The sequence below is a fragment of the Aspergillus lucknowensis genome (assembly GCF_044049455.1).
Source record: "Aspergillus lucknowensis strain CBS 449.75 chromosome Unknown BJX67scaffold_83, whole genome shotgun sequence".
NCBI classification, from domain to species: domain Eukaryota; kingdom Fungi; phylum Ascomycota; class Eurotiomycetes; order Eurotiales; family Aspergillaceae; genus Aspergillus; species Aspergillus lucknowensis.
The window spans coordinates 16894-33560 of NW_027263627.1; the positions used below are offsets into that span (position 1 = coordinate 16894).

The window sequence follows — 16667 nt, forward strand, 5'->3', positions numbered from 1 at the left end:
ACTTGGGGGACTTGTAGTCCAGGAGCTCGCGGTGCCGCGTGTACTCTTCGAAGGAGAGGAAGTGGTCTGCGTCATCTGGGCGGAAGGTACTTTGCGAACGCGAGTGCGACTGGATCCGGGCTTTCTCGCGTTCCTCGTAGCGCCGTTTCAGCATTTCGTAGGCGTCGCGTTCTTCGTCCAGGAAGTCGTCGAGGATGGAGTCTGGGCGCGCGAGGACCGAGTCGTGCAGACCGACCAGGTTGATGAAGGGGCTGGACAGCTCCAGGCCGCCGAGGTCGATGGGAAGGAAGAAGTAGCCGTCTGGGATGGAGGTGTTTCCGAACCGCGCGCTGATCGTGTCGCGGAGGTATGTGATCACGCTGCTGTCCCCTTTACTCTCCTCGGGCCGCGAGGAGAATATCTTTCGCTGGATGCGCTCGTGGGTCTGGAGCGTCATGTCGACGTGCTCCCGGCCGAAACAGTTGGCGGGCGTGCCGAAGTTATACGTAAAGAAGGTCGAGGCGTAGGAGTTCCAGGCCTGGATCCAGCCGAAGACGCTATCCTGTTTGTCGTCCAGTTGGCGCTTCAGTTCCTCGATGTGGCTGTCCACCATCTCTTGGTCGATCTCAAAGCGTCCGGACTCGGCATTGAGATAGAGCATCCCCCATCTTATCTTGCCCGAGGGTAATGAAGGGTGCGTTGGCCGTGATTGCTGGGTGATGTGTGCGCCGCCGCTTTTGGCTGCACTGATAGAAAGGCCCATGGCCGCGTTGAATCGCTGGATGGCCTTCCACGCTGTGACGCACGTCTGCTGGTCGCGCGACCAGAACCAGAGATCGTCACTGATTCGCCATAGAATCTCGCCATTACTTTCGTTATTGATCATGAAGTCGAGACAGAAGAGGGTTGTCTCCGCGAACACCTCGCTCAGGACATGAGACGCTGGCGTACCACGGCGACGCCTGCGCGCCTCAGCGTCTGGGTCGTCGACAAACCTCAGCGGGGCTGTTAGGAACCGCTCAAAGAAGCTGAGCCACTTGTCCGATACACCGAGGAAGCTGAGGACTGCGAGGATAGTTGGATGCGGCAGGCTCGGGTACAGGGACTCATACTGGGCCCGGAAGCAAGTCACCTCGCCGTGCAGCCGCTTGTTGATGATAGTATCTGCGCTCAGAAGAAGCAAGAGGTTCTGCTTCGCTTGCATCTGGTTGGCAGGGTTCTTGACGCTCTGGGCCCAGTGGTCATCATAGGACTGATCTGCGTCGTAGTCATCGTCGCCGCCATCGAAAAGACCGAATCCCATTTCCTCGTCGGACTCCTCTCCAGAGCTTATCGACGGCTGTTTCATGAATCGTGCAGCAGCAGCAAATGGCCTCATCCTGGCGCGATTCGTCATAACGGCCTCTTTCGCCATAACGGCCTCTTGTTCTCCTTCCTCTTGCCGCCTCTCGTGGTGCTCGCTGTTGAGAAGTTGAGACACAAAGTATGCTTTGCAATGGATTGACTCTTTCGTCGCCTGGAGGCTGGGCTTGTCTCCACGCTGATCTAGGAAGAAGTCACGACGCCTCCTATCTATAGCAGGCACAGTGGACCGGAGAGATTTCCAGACGTTCCTAGTCCCTCTGAAATGCTGCAGGGCCCCCTTGAAGAACACGGACCACTTGGCACCGATGTACTGGAGGAATATCGCCTGGATGAGATCTTCGTTCATATGCACTTGGTAGGATCCGTTTAGCTGCCGGCGCTGCTCTACAGATACCGCGGAGCCCCAAGACCATGCGTCTAGGGCTGCCAGTCGCATATTCAGGACGTCAGTCAGCTCGGTGAGCACTGTGTGGTCATTTCGGAAATCTCTCAAGGCAGCACGCTGCTTGTTCGTCACCAGGTCGGAGTCAAGAAGGCCGGAGATCACCCAGTTCAGTGACGCCACGTGGAAGGGCTGTCGGGCCAGCGACATTTCGAAAGTCGCAACATTTTCCCGGAGGGCCGTCAACGCTTTGGACACGGCTTTCGGATGGCCGGAGTCCTCAGATCCTGTGAAGAGGTCCCTGAGAAACTCCTTGATGGTCTCGACGTCGCGGTCAACAGGCGTAAAAGCGAAATCCTCCCATTCCTTCCTCGACTCTAATTTCCGGGCGCTGGCCAGCCTCTCAAAGTCGTCTTGCGCAGACGCACGCGCATGCACCTGCGCACCGGGACTCTGCTCCTTTTTTGTGGACAGCCACTCCATGGTGAGCTGGGCGAACAGCGTCGCGTACTCATACTTGAGAGCCTGGACGTCGAGATAGCCCAGAAGCGACCGGTGCCACCGCTCCACGGTAGCCGGAGAGATGGCAGGATCATACTGTGCCTGCTTGAGGAAGCGATCTAGATTTGCCAGGGCGATCTCTAGTTCGCGGTTCCCAGCAGAGCTCGCAACGACGCGACCGTCCTTGACGTGGATGTTGAAGCAGGTCTTGACCCCCTCGGAGAGCGCGCGGACCTTGTCGATCGGAGAGTGGACGGACTGTGCTGCGTCCAAGGCAGCCGTCTTGCGCTGGAGGAAGATGCTGCGCTTATTGGATAGCTCCTCGAGCTTTGCGTCGGTAATGTGCTGGAGGGTCTGCGAGTACTCTGAGTTGGACGCCATCGCTGCAAATTTAGTTGTAATAGGGAGGATTCACGTTGCTGCGAGCGATGGAGGAGGAAGAAATATCAACGAACGCCTGGGATAGCTTGGAGCTATGACGTTAGATGAGGCTGAGTGGTCGGAATTCCTTCCGGCTGGGCCTCCCAATGACTAACCGCGGGGCAGTGGAACGGCTCTGCCTCTCCAAGGGACTGAAACTCTCTGATGTGAGAATCGAGGAAGAAGTTGGACGGTCAAACGAGGCAAGGTCAAGAGGGAGAGAGAGAGAGAGAGAGAGAGAGAGAGATTCTCCGAATGTAGAATGGTTTTAACTCTCACTCGTGTAAGGTGTTCTTGTGAACTAAGATACATTTCTGAGATAAGACCCACCACGTCTGCCTCCGACGCTGCTGGGAAAGGAACGAAAAAGGAAAGAAGAGAAAGTGCAGCCCGGGCAACCTCTCTCGGTGTGGGAAGCTCCGATTCGATCCGAAACAGTCGCCATTCGTCTCCGATTCTGGGTTGGGTTGTCCCCAGGCTTATCACGCTCTTCCTGGAGGCATAGGAAGATGACGATGTCGTCAAATTACGTTCGGAAGTCTGGATTCACAATGTTGTTGGCACTCCATGCTAGGCCTTGTTAAGTGATGGCAGCAACGACACCAAATCCGGGCTGTCAGACGAAGTCGAAGTACCTGGGAGTAAACCCTAAAACTGCCGTTGTCACTCACCTCTCAACCCACGAAGTCATATCGATCATTCTTCTACTCAGGAACATACTTAAATCCCATGCAACAGGTCATCAATTCATCTCCTACCTGCATCAAGGAGGCAGACATCATATCTAAAGGACCGTATATACATCAAGCCAAGAAGCCACAGAATGCACAGCATCCGTCAGCACATCAATTTACCCTCGCAGCCGGGTCTCATCCACCAGAAGTGTCTGGTGTCCTTCCCGCCCGAGCTCACTAACCACTCCAGACAGCAGGTCCGGGAGGAGTGTACTCCGTGGGCACGGGGTAGTAGATGTTGATCATCAGACCAGGGTCCTCGGCCGAGTAAGCACCGGGGAAGGCAACAAGGGGCCCAGGGGTGCCGCTGCCACCACCAGTAACGGTGATCTGGCCGCAGGAGATGTAGAACTGCGCACCACCCGCTGCGCTGGCGCTGTGGAGGCCGATGTGCTCGACGCGGTACAGGTAGTCTCCATCCGGCAGGGAGGCGGGGATCGTGAACTCCACCTGGGAGAGGGCTACACGGCGTTAGCATATAGCATAACAGAAAGAGAGAGACAGAGCGGGGGGAAGGGGCGTACTGTCACTCGGCCAGGTCAAGGCCTGGTCGCCGAATTCCGGCCCATCCTCGTAGATCTTGAACCACACTTCACCGTCGCCGTCAAATTCCGCAGCGGAGTTCGGTGCCTTGGCCATGTATGCCAGGAGGGGGCCCGGGTGGTAGATGTTGGGCGCGACGGTGAAGCCGACGGTGTCGCCGGCCTTGACTTCGAGGGTCTCGGTGTTCCCGCCGTTGGTGCCGTCCACGTTACAGCGGATGTCGACGCTGGTGACGTCCGTGACGGGGCCGTTGCTGTAGTATCCCGTCCATTGGCGGACGTACTGCCAGTCGTTCGTGGGCGTGCCGCCTGCAATTAGGGCGGGGAAGACGTCTGGACGCGTTAGCAGGTGCTTCTATCTATCATCATGACTGTGAAGGCGTACAGTGAGCCGAGGCCGTAGCGGCCAGGGAGGCCGAAGAGAGAAGCACAGAGGTCTTCATGTTGGTCGAACGCAGTGCTGAGCTTGCTGGACTGCCAAGAGAAATGGGTTTCCAAGGGAAGGCCCGGTGCCTCTTTTATCTTCATCTGAAACGCTCAACCCTCCCTCCCCCTGTCTCCCTTGACATTTAGGCGCCATCTCCAAGGCCGTGTGCTGTGGAGCACAGTCCGGTTCAAGACGGAGACTCGGGAGATGTCCAGGCTAGATGACAAGGGTCTTCCATCTCCCGACACCCTCCAGCATCTTTGGCCGTATCGCTCTGGTGGTCGATTGGATGTGGCTTGACGATCCGGGGAGACTCCGTGGCGGGGAGGACGATGCCGGATACGGCAGATGACCAAGAGACCCCGTTTTCTGCATCGAATGTTCATCCCCCCTCCTCTGAAGGGACACTCAGTCTCTCGCAGAGGCTTCACGTTTAGCCTAAACTGGTCGAGTTGGTGGGCAGCGTGCCTGACGACATTGAGCGGTCCGACGTGGATCGAGACCTGGATGAAACGCAACGGAGTCTGAATATCGCGCGGGGGTGTTCTGCCGACTGCGGATGAACTGGACCTGCATCGAATGTGTGATGCTTCGTTCCAAGATTCATCCTTCGCTGGACTGCCCCAAGTGCCGATCAAACAGACTCCGGATCGAATTGACGGCACGACACACCGTCGAGGAGTGATGCAACATTGTGCACCCCAGAATCTCATTTCTGCCCAGAAGCCAAGTCTCCCCGGACTGTCTCCGCACTCAAAGCGTCCTAGCGTGCTCCAGGTTAAATACCCCTGGCGATGGCGGGATGACGCTGAAGATTTCCGAAGAGCACAGAGGGAAACCTCGAGGAATTCTCCGGCTAAAGGGCAGAACCTGTCTTGCAGTCTCAATCACGAGTCTCTTTAAATACCCCTGAGCTCTCCTGTTCTTCACGAGAGAGGTTGCACAATGCCTTCATACGCGTCGGGAGCTTCGTATTGACCGTCGGGCCTCCACACGACGACCGGCGGAGAAATTCTTCAGATAAAAAGGCCAAGGCGGGATTGCGTCCGGAGAATGGATGGTAATTTCTCCTGCAGCGAGGCCGAGCAATGGCCTTAAAAACTCAATTGGCCATGAAACTGCGGCCATGTTGCGGTCTCCGTTGAAGAGAACACGCTGAAAATGCTGCTCACAAGCTTCCTCTCGTTGGCCCTGCTGGCTGGCGGCGCAACAGCTCGGGAAGGCTTCGTCACGACCAACGGGACCAAATTTCAGCTGGATGGGAGGGATTTCTACTTCGCTGGGAGTAATGCGTATTACTTCCCATTTAACAACGTTCGTCCTCTACCTTGGCCGCTAAAGAGTGCACCCTGACCGCGTAGAACCAAACGGACGTCGAGCTGGGCCTCGCGGCTGCAAAGAAAGCCGGCCTGAACGTCTTTCGCACCTGGGGCTTCAACGACAAGAACGTCACCACCATCGAGGGCGGACTCCCCGACTACGGCGGCGAGGGAGCGGGGACAACAGAGATTGTGTTCCAGTGGTGGGCGAACGGCACGTCCGTGATCGACCTCGAACCCTTCGACAAGGTCGTCAACGCCGCCGAGAACACGGGAATCAAGCTGATTGTCGCGCTGACGAACAACTGGGCTGACTACGGCGGGATGGATGTGTATACGGTCAACCTCGGTGGGCAGTACCATGACGACGTATGCCGCTGATATTCTCTCGACATTGCTACCATGGAGAGAAGCTGACACCTGCAGTTCTACCGCCTCCCCCAGATCAAAGACGCCTACAAGCGCTACGTCGAGGAGATGGTTACGCGCTACCGCGACTCACCGGTTATCTTCGCCTGGGAACTCGGCAACGAGCCTCGCTGCGGCGCCGACGACGTGCGCAATCTCCCGCGCAGCACCGACGGGTGCACCCCGGAGCTGCTGACCTCGTGGATCGACGAGATGAGCACATTCGTCAAGAGCCTGGACCCCGACCACCTGGTGACCTGGGGCGGAGAGGGCGGGTTCAACTACGAGTCCGACGACTGGGCGTACAACGGCTCGGACGGCGGGGACTTCGAGGTCGAGCTGGGGCTGAGCAATATCGACTTTGGCGTTTTCCACTCGTACCCGGACTGGTGGACGAAGACGGTGGCGTGGACGGATCAGTGGATTGTGGACCATGCGGCTGTGGCGCGGGAGGTTGGGAAGCCGGTTGTGCATGAGGAGTACGGTGCGTACGCTGTCTGTCTCTGTATTAGGCGCTGTTCTAACGCAGGTAGGCTGGCTAACCCCCGAGGCACGGTTGGAGAATCTCGGGACGGTGTCGAATATCACACGTCTCGAGGCTGTCGGTGGCTGGCAGCACATCAGTCTGGAGGAGAAGATGCCGGATCTGTTCTGGCAGTATGGATACTCGGGGTATTCGTACGGCCGGAACCACGACGACGGATTTACCATCTTCCTCGACGAGTATGTGATTCCGACAGATGCGTCGACACGTGCTAACCCTTGCAGTGCCGAAGCGAAGGAGCTCGTCTTCAAGCACGCGAAAGAGGTGAACAAGCTCAACCGGCATTAGCCTCGATACCACCTTCATGTATATCATTATAGAAGCCCAGAGGACCTGGATAAAGGGTCAGCAATCCTGTCCCTCACCCACCGAATCTCCTCCGCCAGCACATCCGGCCGCACAAGATGCACATTATGCCCACAGTCCTCAAGCCGGACAAGCCTCGTCGTAGTCGAGAGGAGCAACTGCTCCTCCTGCAACTCCCTATCAATCCCCTCCCACCGATCCAACAACTCCCGAAACGCCCGTCTCTGCTCCACCGACCCATTCCCCGCCTCAATCCCCTTCTCGTAGATCCGCTCATAATCGCGCACCCCGTTCGCGCGGATAACACTCAGCGGCCGCTGTCCCAGCGCCCGATTCTCATACTGTTTCTTTGCCTTGAGCGTCTGACAGACCTCTACAAAGCTCGCGGCCTCAGCCTGCGCAGTCACTACACTGGCGTATATCTCCCTCGCGCGCACGCGCCATTCCTCATCCGAGAGCACCGTCTCCTCGCGGAGCCCCGTCACCCTCGCGTAATTCAGGTCGCCCGTCACGGCAACGATATTGGGATCCGGAAAGGTAAGAAGGTCACTCGAGCGCTCTGTCGCCGCGTCGCAGAGGACCATCCCGGCCACGAGGTCTGGGTAGAGGTGTAGGAACTCGCGGGCGACGATGCCGCCGTACGAGTGTCCGACGAGAAGAAAGGGAGGAGTGATATTCGCAGCGGCGAGGAGGGCATGCAGTTCTTCCGCCGCTGTTACTGCGCTTGATTGTGCTGGGTCGGCGGCAGGGCGGCGCTCGCTCCGACCCAGCCCTGTGCGGTCGTAGAGGAGCGTCTGTGTGAAGAGGCGGAGGAGGCGCTCGAGCGCGACGTAGGATGCGGCGACATCGCCTGCGCCGGGGATGATGACGACAATGGGCTCGGGAGGGGAGCGGACGGGGCCCGAGAGCGAGAGGGAGAGGCTGTGTGTGCCAATTGAGAGCATTTGGCCGGCTGAGGCTGACCGTGGTTCCATGAGAGTCGATGAAGCCCAGCGGAGTTACGGGAAGAGGATTTCTCCGCCTTGCTCGGTGTGTTGGTTGTGTTGGCTGGGTTGGTGTCGGTGTTGGTGCTCTCGGTTGTGCGACGCTGCAACGGGATGAAAGTGGAAACGTGAGATGGAGAGTGGATGCGCTTGGTTTGACTTTGAGCTCGACGGCGTCATCAGCTCGTGTCGGGGAAGAGAGGGTTTCGTAATGCGAGGCTCTCGTGTTGTGCGTCTCTCAACTCCAGTTCGAGTTGATCGTTGGACAGTGTGATGGACTGGACGGCCCCCAAATCCTGGAGGAGCGAGATGAGCCTCAACTTCGCCGACGATGACACAACAGACCTCTTGTTGAGGATTCCTCTGTCCCAAGAGATTGACTTTGTTCCTTCGGACAATCAGTGCGCCGTTTCCTCCAGTGTTGTTGCACAAACGTGATTCTCTGTCGCAACGCGCAGGAAGCCGGGGGACCCGTCAACAGGCAGGCCGATGCAACAGCGGAATCAGGAGGGTCCCGAGCTTCCAGTCATCTTCCGCGGCTGTGTTGACGACCCAGCACAGCCAGCACAAGTCGCGCAATGGAGAAGCCTTGCCAAGCCGCGAGAGGTCGAGCTAGCCCTCATACGAGTTCCCGGCGGGGCAGCTGGGCCAGCACAGCACCAGGCCTGCCCGCTGATTGAACGCCCGGCAGCCCCTGATATAAATAGTTCCTCGTCACGATGTCCTTCTGGCACAGAACGAGGGCTTGGCAGTACGATCGCCGGCGGGTCATGGCGCTGCAGCTCCTATCAGCGTCGTCGTACAGCCTCTCCGGCCCTGATCTACAGCAGGCCCCGTATCACCATCGCAGAGCCGAACTTATGAAAGAAAGTCCGTGAGATGGATTTAAAAGGGGTGCCGTCCACGCTTGATCTGTGTCAAAATCAGCAAAACTTCATTATTTTCTCTCAACCATGCGCTTCCTCCCCGTCCTCCTTGGCCTCAGCGCCCTTGTCTCCGCCCGCTGCGGCACCCAGCCCCCCAGCGAGCATGTCAAGTCGCGTCACAGGTACTTCCTGGAGAAGGAGGACCGTGAGGATTCTGGTGCTGTCACCCGCGATGTCTTCAGCACCACCATCGAGACCTATGTGCACGTCATCCTGACCAACAGCACGGGCGTCAACACCACGTCTCTCCCGTCGCAGATCCTGCAGCAGATCGATGTCTTGAACGACAACTACTACGATACGGGCTTCTCCTTTGACCTCGTCGACGTCACTTACACCCGCAACAACAACTGGCAGCAGATCAGCTACCAAAGCCAGACCGAGTGGGAGGTCAAGAGCTCCCTGCGCCAGGGCAACTACACTACCCTGAACCTGTACCTGGGCACGATTGGCGGTGGCATCCTCGGCTTTGCGTGCGTCTCCAAGCGTTTAAATAAACAGAATCCCTGGAAAATACTAACGAGCGCAGCACCTTCCCCGACGACCTCTCCTCCCCCCGCGAGTTCACCCTCGACGGCGTCGTCGTCGACCCCAACACCCTCCCCAACGGCAAGGCCCCCTACGACCTGGGCATCACGGCCGTCCACGAAGTCGGCCACTGGCTGAACCTCTTCCACACCTTCCAGCCGGGTAACAACGACCCGGATCTCCCTGGCTGCTTCGGCCACGGCGACTATATCCGCGACACGCCGGCCGAGGCCTTCGCGGCCTTCGGATGCCCGCGTGTCCGCGATACCTGCCGCGGCGTGAACGAGACCTCGAACGCGTACTCGGTTCCCGGGACGGACCCCATCCACAACTTCATGGATTACACCGATGATCGCTGCCTGACGCACTTTACCCCGGGACAGGTGCGGCGCATGCAGAACTCGTGGGTTGAGGAGCGTGAGGCGTATCAGGCTGGTGGTTCTGGTCTTCCTTTTAGGCCTGTGGGACGTATTGCTCGTCCTGGGTCTGGGTGGTAATTGGTCAACTAATCTAATTGGTACTTGCATGGATGAGCAGATGAACGGAGTTTTGGGACGGTGGGTGACGAGCAAAGCGATGTACAGTTGAAGCATGTATAATGAGTCTGGTCTGGTTCGATATATGCAGATGTCTGTGAAAATAGAGAAAATCACCAGGTCTTTTGGGGGGGGGGAATTCGCCCCTGAATGACTCCAATTCCCGATCCACGGAACCAGCTGAGGAACCCTCGTCATTGGAGCACTTGCTCTGATCGACTGGTGGAACATCTTGGGACCAAAGAGGCATTGATAGACGTCGCCGTGTCATGAACTACCGAGGAGCTCTTGTACACGTCGTTCCTGACATGCTGAGATGGTGACACATGTCTGGACAGGGATCACTCTCGACGTCGTCCAGTCTTGCACGTAGAGCGAATATGGGATCTAATTTTTGATAGATGCGTTGAGTCTATATGCAATCATCAGTCGTAAGTCGTTTGAAAGCGGAGGATGCTCTCCGCCGCGGCCATGACCGCATCCTCGCTGGTGTACTTCCACTCCCAGCCCAGCACCTCCCTCGCCTTCCTGGCACTCACCACCCTCTCCGCCCCCAACTCCGGCAGCAGCATCTTCGCAACCGGCGTGAACATCGCCATCCCCCGCACCACCACATCCGGCAGCACCTTCGTCGGCACCTTCCTCGCCTTCTCCCCGAAATACCGCCTCAGGATCCGCGCGATATCCGCCATCCAGAGACTCCCCTCGCCCACGCACAGGAACCGCTCCCCGCGCGCCCGCGGATCCGTCATCGCACGCATCAACAAGTCCACACAATCCCTCACATCCACAACCCCCACACTCACCTTCGGGATCCCCGAACCCGCCCCCCCATCCAGCAACTCCCTCAGCACCCGCAGCGTCGGATTCTCGTCCCGCCGCCCCAGCACAGGCCCATAGATATTCACGGGATTCACAACGGTCATCTCCATCCCGCTCCCGACGCAGTCCCGCTCAACAAATACCCACGCCGCCCACTCCGCCAGCGTCTTGGCGCGATGATACGCGGGGACGATCCCCGACCGCGACAGATCCGTCCAGTTCTCCTCGGTGAAGGGCGCGGAGCGCGAGTCCCGGTGTTGATGCGCGGCGCCGTATGCGACGGCCGCGACGCTGCTAGTTAGCACGACGCGTTTCACGCGGGCGTCGCGCGCGGCTTTGAGGACGCGCTTTGTCCCCTCGACTGCGGGGATGATCACGTCGTAGTCGTCGCGGGGCGCGTGGATGGGGAACGGGGAGGCGATGTGGTGGACGTAGTCGACGTGGCGGAGGGCGGCGGCCCAGCCGTCGTTTGAGGAGAGGTCCGCCGTGACGATGTCAAGGGAGCCGGATTTGGGGTGGAGGAGGGCCGGTGGGATTCCGGCGTCGAGGAGGGCGGATGTGAGTTCGGGGATGCGGGCGAAGGAGCGGATGGTGGTGCGGACGCGGTAGTTTGCGCGCAACAGGGTGGCGATGACCCATTTTGCGAGGAAGCCCGTGCCGCCGGTGACGAGGACCAGCGGGGGGCGGTCGGAGAAGGAGGAGACGGAGGTTGAGATGGACGGTGGGTGGTTGGTTGAGAAGCACGGCGATGTGGGCGTTGTTGACATGGACATCGACATCGTTGGTGTTGGGGGAGGATGGAATGGAGGGGGATGTCATTATTTTCTAATTATCAAGGCCGGCCGACCCTGCCAGCCCTCATGCCTCCTGAATCATGCATCCAATGAAGCCTGGACGGGATGGGCGTGACAAATCTTGAGACGATCTGAATTTGGGGCCCATCGTTCGGGAGCGGCACCGAACCTCTTCCTGTTGAGGGCAAAGTGCGTCCTTAGCTGCGGCTGGCGCTCTGGCCATGACAAATAAACGGAAGTTGAGCTGCAGATCCGCACGACGATCCGCTCGATGCGCGGGAAGTCTCGACGAGCTCGCCAGCCCTAATCTCCCCCTGTCGCACAAGGTCCGTCATCCCGGTCAACAGGCCCGTATTCAATGTATTCCATGCTGCTACTTGTCGATGGCATCAGTACCTTTTGTCGGCTACGGCCAGTATTTGAAGGGGAAAGCAGAACGATCTTCTCGAACCTCTAAAACAGTCATATGAAGATGATCAAGATGATGAAAATGGTAAGAATCCAGCGCAGATAGGGACCCCATATTGATGTCGTTCCTTATAAAGAAATGCTGGCATCTCCACAGTATCTTCTAGACTTCTACATCCCTTTAGCAACCTCTTTCTCTCTCGTATTCCGTGCGGCTTCTTCTTTATCGACTGGCGTTCATGCAAACAGGCAATATCGGCCCGATAATTTCTCCAGGATGCCGCTGCGGGCCGACACCTTTTAGGGAGCTACTCTAACAGGTCTAAAAGACACATCAGAGATATGGTTACGTAACTCCTGCACCGCTCTATCCAAACAACACCCGCCTATCCCCCTCCCAGTCAAACTCGAAATCCTCCCAGAACGCGCCAAAGTCAAGGCCCTGCGCATCATCCACCCCCTGAGTCCCCGGAACCGAGGACTGTGCACCATGCGACTGCAAGGGTAATGGGAGCGGTAAAGGAACGCGCTGTGGTATATGTACATCGTCCCCGCTCTCTTTATCCAGCTGCGGAAGTGTAGAAGTCGTCGACGGGGACAGGACGGTATCCAACACGAATCGGATGAACTGGAGACCCTTCATGAGTGTGTCGTACTCGCCTTCTCGGTCCGGGAAGAAGGTCTCGAGCTGTGCGCTGAAGACGCTGAGGTGTTGGATTACTTCGGAGCGTGGGAAGGGTGTGCTCCCAGGCACCTGGGGCTGGGCGTGTTGGCGGAGGAGTTCCTTGGAGAGGACCCCAGCGGCTGGGAGGCCGATGTGGCATAGCTACAAGAGCATTAGCTTAACGCGTTGGGTTGGACGGGGGGGTGGCATACATCGCAGCAGATGAGGTAGTTGACGTTACCGGCGCGGGCCTGTCGGGAGACAATGTCGAGGAGCAGGGCGAGGATCTCGCGGGAGGTGTCGATGAGCGAGTCTGGAGTTTGCCCGGTTCGCTTGGCGACGGTCTGGGAGAGGAGCAGGTCCTGGTAGAGGAACTCGAGGTGCCAGGAGGCGGCAGAGAGGTGCGTAGTCTTGTTTTCTGGTGGCCACTGGAGGTACGCTGGAAGTCCGAGCCGCAACTGATTCGACTCAATGCGGATCTTCCTGTGAAGTGTTAGAGGGGCCCTTTAAAGGTTGATCTCCACGGCGGGGAATCACACTTCACCATATCCTGCAGGTCATCGATGTCGTAGCTCAGTGACACCTCGAGGATCATCTCCCGGAGTATACTCGCAAGGAGAGCCACCCTGGGCCGCGAACACTCATTTCCAGCATAGTCCTGGGGATCCCAGCCGTCAGGACCGAGTCGCTGCACTGCGGCATCGCGAACCGGGGCATCAGCAATCAAATCTTCCCAACCAAGGTCCAGCGGCGGCTGGAGATTGCAGTATCGCCGACATATCCGAGGGGGTCGGCCGAGGAAGGTTGACAGCTCCTTGTCAATGCAGTATGCAGAGATCATGGTCCTGCACCGGATTTCAGAGAGGAAGAATGGGGCTCGCTCGTCAACTCGGTCCTGGTGGAGGCCGAGAGCGAAGACGAGCGAAACGATTTCCCCGAGCGATTGCCATGATCTGTAGTCTACGACGAGTGAGCCGCAAGGGTCGATTTAAAGAGACGAATGCCTACCAGTAGACCCGTGCATATGACTCAGGAAAGAATTGTGTTGGATCGTCGCCCAGGCGAGGGGATCGCTGATGACCCCCAGTTTGTGGGTGAATTGTAAACACATATCACTGGCAGCCATTATAATCTTGCGGAACCCGTGCTTGTGCTTGCCTGGCATCCCGTCTCGCTCGAGCACTGCTGCATTCCGGCTGATCTGGTACGAGGACCTACCGACCAAGGCGAAAATGAACCCGATCATGTCCCATCTCGAGGCGATACTCGAAATATACTCAGACACCGTCATTTCAGGATGCGTCTCGATGGCTGCTGCGGTATTCTGGAATAAAGTCCTTGACCACTCTGACAGACGGGCCTGTCTACTGTTTGCATTAGAGCCGCGGATGGCGTCGCGGTATAGTATGTTTAACCGTCGCACCGTTTCCCTCACTAGCTGCGGACCAAATAAGATGCCATCAAAAAGCTTGAAGCGCAGCTCAAGCACCTCCGTGTAGAAAGGAATGTGCTCCAGCAGCGAAAGAATCTGCGCCCCCAGCTCCACGTCTCTGGGGTCAACGGCATCAGTAGTATTCTCGCCAAGCGAACCGCTCTGCGATCCATGATGCCTAAACTGCTCCATGAAATCCCTCAACTGGCTCGTCGGGCCTAGAAATCCCGACGGAGAGAACGATCCATCGCCTTCCTTGTGACTCTGCTTCGGCCCGAAGCCGCGAGTAGACGGGGCCTTGCTTGCCCACTCGTAGAGATCCGTTCCGGGCTCAGTTTCGTTAGAATCAGCAGCGGTACTCTTCCTTTTTGTCCTGACTTGTTCCTTTCTCTGTCGATTTTGCTGTGGCTTTGTAAGAGGGCACGGGTGGTAGACGCATTGGTCTGGCCGCTGGCGGGCGATGCACCGCTGGCAGATCGGCGCAGAGTGGTCGCATCGCAGCTTCGACGTGCGACACGGCTCGCAGGACGGCAACTGGCCGTTCTTTCGCAGCGCTGCCATTGCTCGCCGGCAGTCTGCGACGTTCTCAGCGATGAGGTGCTGCCTGCATGGAGCGGGGAAGCCAGAGGAATCTGACAGCCGAGATTTGCTCCCTTGGCCGATTTGCTTGGCACGAAGCGGCCCGATTCTTGTCATTCACGGCATGCTTGGGTCCTTTTATGGGAAAGACCAAGCCTGAAATCACAATATCTGGCCACTTCTCGCCTCTTGAAGTTGACACAGCAGTCTATGGCTCCCCCGCGATGTGATTAATAATGCAAGCGACAAAATCCTGGCTGGACCCGAAAAACGCGCCCTTACAGCTTCGTATTCTGTCGCAGTTTCACAACACCCCACCCGAAGGCTCTGCGGGGAATGGCCCGAGGATGGCTTCGCATCATCCAGCGGCCAAACCTGGTGGAATGTAATTATTAATTGAATCCCTGCACAAGGGAAGCACTGTTCCCTCCCCCCCCTATTTGTTCCTTCATTTCGCTTTGCTCATTCGATGGTTCCTTCGTATTGTTGCTGACGTGGAGGCTATCGCAGCCCGCCTCGCAGGTATAAATATCCCTAGATAGACCACAGTTAGCAACCTAAATTCCCTATCCTCTCTGATCTCTCCGATTGCGAGACACGACGACATTCTAATTTTAAAACCTCAAACGACTAGATTGCTCCTCCACGCGCGAAATGGCCTCCCCGTACCACAGCTACGCCATCACCTCGGCAATCAAAGCCCTCAAGACCCAGAAAGCCATCCTCCAAAAGGGCGAAGAACACGCCAAACAAAAGGGCGCCCCCCTCGACGACCTCTTCAATGCCCGCCTCTACGAGGACATGTGGCCGCTCTCCCTACAGGTCTGGGCCGCAACGAGCAACGCCTTGAAGCTGTACTATCTCGCCGCCCACGTCGAAGTACCTAACTTCGAGCAGTCCGACAAAACCTACGAGGACCTGTACAAGCGCATCGACGAGACGCTCGCCATTCTCGAGAAGGCGGACACCGCAACACTGGCCGCGAATGAGGGGAAGACTTTTAAGGCGCCAATGGGGCCGAGCGAGCTTGAGTTTACCCCGGAGGGCTATGCGGTGCGGTTTGGCCTGGGAAACTTCTTCTTCCATATTGTGACCGCCTACAATATTCTGCGGAAGGAGGGCGTCAACCTTACGAAGTGGGATTACCTGAAGAATTTCATGGGGATGTGATTCGGACTGAGGTATCAACTGGTGTCCTACAGTAGTAGACGGAATGAAGCCTAAGTAAGACACATCGCCAGACAGAAGCTATCCCGTAGCTGAAGGCCGTAGGATCACACCACCGGCAGGCTGATTACTTCGTGAGCTAGTTTTTGGGCGGAGAATTTTGAAGGTTTTGTTGATTATAGTATCTTTGGCTTGTATAGGGCTATAACATCAGGAGCCTCGTAGTCGCCTTCCTGTTCGAGGGAGGCTGGAACCCGGGCACTCTTTCTTGAATATGAAACGGGCCATTTAACGAAGTAGATGCAATTGGGCGCTCCTTCTCAATCCGAGAGCCCTCCAAGTCCTGGTCAGCGACAACCCCGAGTGGCTGGAGTTTGTAGATGTCCTCTGGGGGGACTTCGTACGGCCATGAGCACTCCGCACGTGATCTCGTATGGATGATACCTCCAGCAACCCCCCTTGAATGTCCTTTCCCTCTCCCCTTCTCGCGTTATGGGCGGTATTTTCAAGATGTCTTTTTCGACGCTTCCTTCAGAGCTGATTTTGGCTTTTTTGACCATCTCTACTACCTACAGGACATGAACGCCCTGTGTCGGGTGAATCGCCGCACCTACCAATCTGCCAACCGGCGCCTCTATCGCGGATCCGTCGAGCGAGACAAGGAGCATACTCTCAGCTGGGCGGCGTTACATGGATCTGATGGTACTGCACTCAAAGCTTTGGAGGCCGGGGCACTGCACTTCAACGGGTTACTTCACAGGGCCATCGAGGTGGGTTCTGAGAACATGCTTAAGTGGCTTCTCTCTCATGCCGCCGGTCTCGATTCAGTTAATCCCTGGGAGAAGATATTCGTGTATGATTTAAATCACCTTTCAGGAGCGGGTCCAAAGACACCCTTGGC

The 16667-nt window shown here is 57.3% G+C and overlaps 8 protein-coding genes across 8 annotated transcripts; 3 read left to right on the plus strand and 5 right to left on the minus strand.

Annotated features, from left to right (window-relative positions):
• Positions 1-3363: 3363 nt before the first annotated feature.
• On the minus strand, positions 3364-4466 carry BJX67DRAFT_326487 (lytic polysaccharide monooxygenase auxiliary activity family 9 protein). The gene is made up of 3 exons (XM_071027425.1): positions 4309-4466; positions 3906-4256; positions 3364-3842 (listed from the first exon to the last, which is right to left on the minus strand). Exons 1-3 carry the CDS (start codon positions 4364-4366, stop codon positions 3559-3561), a joined length of 693 nt encoding a protein of 230 aa, XP_070880709.1. The 5' UTR covers positions 4367-4466; the 3' UTR covers positions 3364-3558.
• Positions 4134-5287, minus strand: BJX67DRAFT_326512 (uncharacterized protein). Its single transcript, XM_071027427.1, has 2 exons — positions 4309-5287; positions 4134-4256 (listed from the first exon to the last, which is right to left on the minus strand). Exon 1 carries the CDS (start codon positions 5061-5063, stop codon positions 4461-4463), a length of 603 nt encoding a protein of 200 aa, XP_070880710.1. The 5' UTR covers positions 5064-5287; the 3' UTR covers positions 4134-4256; positions 4309-4460.
• Positions 5288-5511: 224 nt separating this feature from the next.
• On the plus strand, positions 5512-6909 carry BJX67DRAFT_386265 (glycoside hydrolase 5 family protein; the record flags this gene model as incomplete). Its single annotated transcript, XM_071034031.1, has 5 exons — positions 5512-5664; positions 5712-6038; positions 6096-6561; positions 6611-6800; positions 6846-6909. The coding sequence occupies 5 exons, from the start codon at positions 5512-5514 to the stop codon at positions 6907-6909; spliced, it is 1200 nt and encodes a 399-aa protein (XP_070880711.1).
• BJX67DRAFT_326491 (alpha/beta fold hydrolase) lies at positions 6886-8150 on the minus strand. The gene has a single exon (XM_071027426.1). It carries the CDS (start codon positions 7899-7901, stop codon positions 6936-6938), a length of 966 nt encoding a protein of 321 aa, XP_070880712.1. The 5' UTR covers positions 7902-8150; the 3' UTR covers positions 6886-6935.
• Positions 8151-8656: 506 nt separating this feature from the next.
• BJX67DRAFT_326540 (zinc metalloprotease) lies at positions 8657-10228 on the plus strand. Its single transcript, XM_071027428.1, has 2 exons — positions 8657-9309; positions 9366-10228. The coding sequence occupies exons 1-2, from the start codon at positions 8864-8866 to the stop codon at positions 9859-9861; spliced, it is 942 nt and encodes a 313-aa protein (XP_070880713.1). The 5' UTR covers positions 8657-8863; the 3' UTR covers positions 9862-10228.
• Positions 10229-10325: 97 nt separating this feature from the next.
• Positions 10326-11489, minus strand: BJX67DRAFT_386268 (uncharacterized protein; the record flags this gene model as incomplete). Its single annotated transcript, XM_071034032.1, has 1 exon — positions 10326-11489. One exon carries the CDS (start codon positions 11487-11489, stop codon positions 10326-10328), a length of 1164 nt encoding a protein of 387 aa, XP_070880714.1.
• Positions 11490-12291: 802 nt separating this feature from the next.
• On the minus strand, positions 12292-14581 carry BJX67DRAFT_386269 (putative chromatin structure remodeling complex protein RSC3; the record flags this gene model as incomplete). Its single annotated transcript, XM_071034033.1, has 4 exons — positions 12292-12750; positions 12801-13071; positions 13128-13548; positions 13597-14581. The coding sequence occupies 4 exons, from the start codon at positions 14579-14581 to the stop codon at positions 12292-12294; spliced, it is 2136 nt and encodes a 711-aa protein (XP_070880715.1).
• Positions 14582-15142: 561 nt separating this feature from the next.
• Positions 15143-16070, plus strand: BJX67DRAFT_367893 (DUF1993 domain-containing protein). Its single transcript, XM_071030576.1, has one exon. The coding sequence runs from the start codon at positions 15254-15256 to the stop codon at positions 15767-15769; it is 516 nt and encodes a 171-aa protein (XP_070880716.1). The 5' UTR covers positions 15143-15253; the 3' UTR covers positions 15770-16070.
• The last annotated feature ends 597 nt before the right edge of the window (positions 16071-16667 follow it).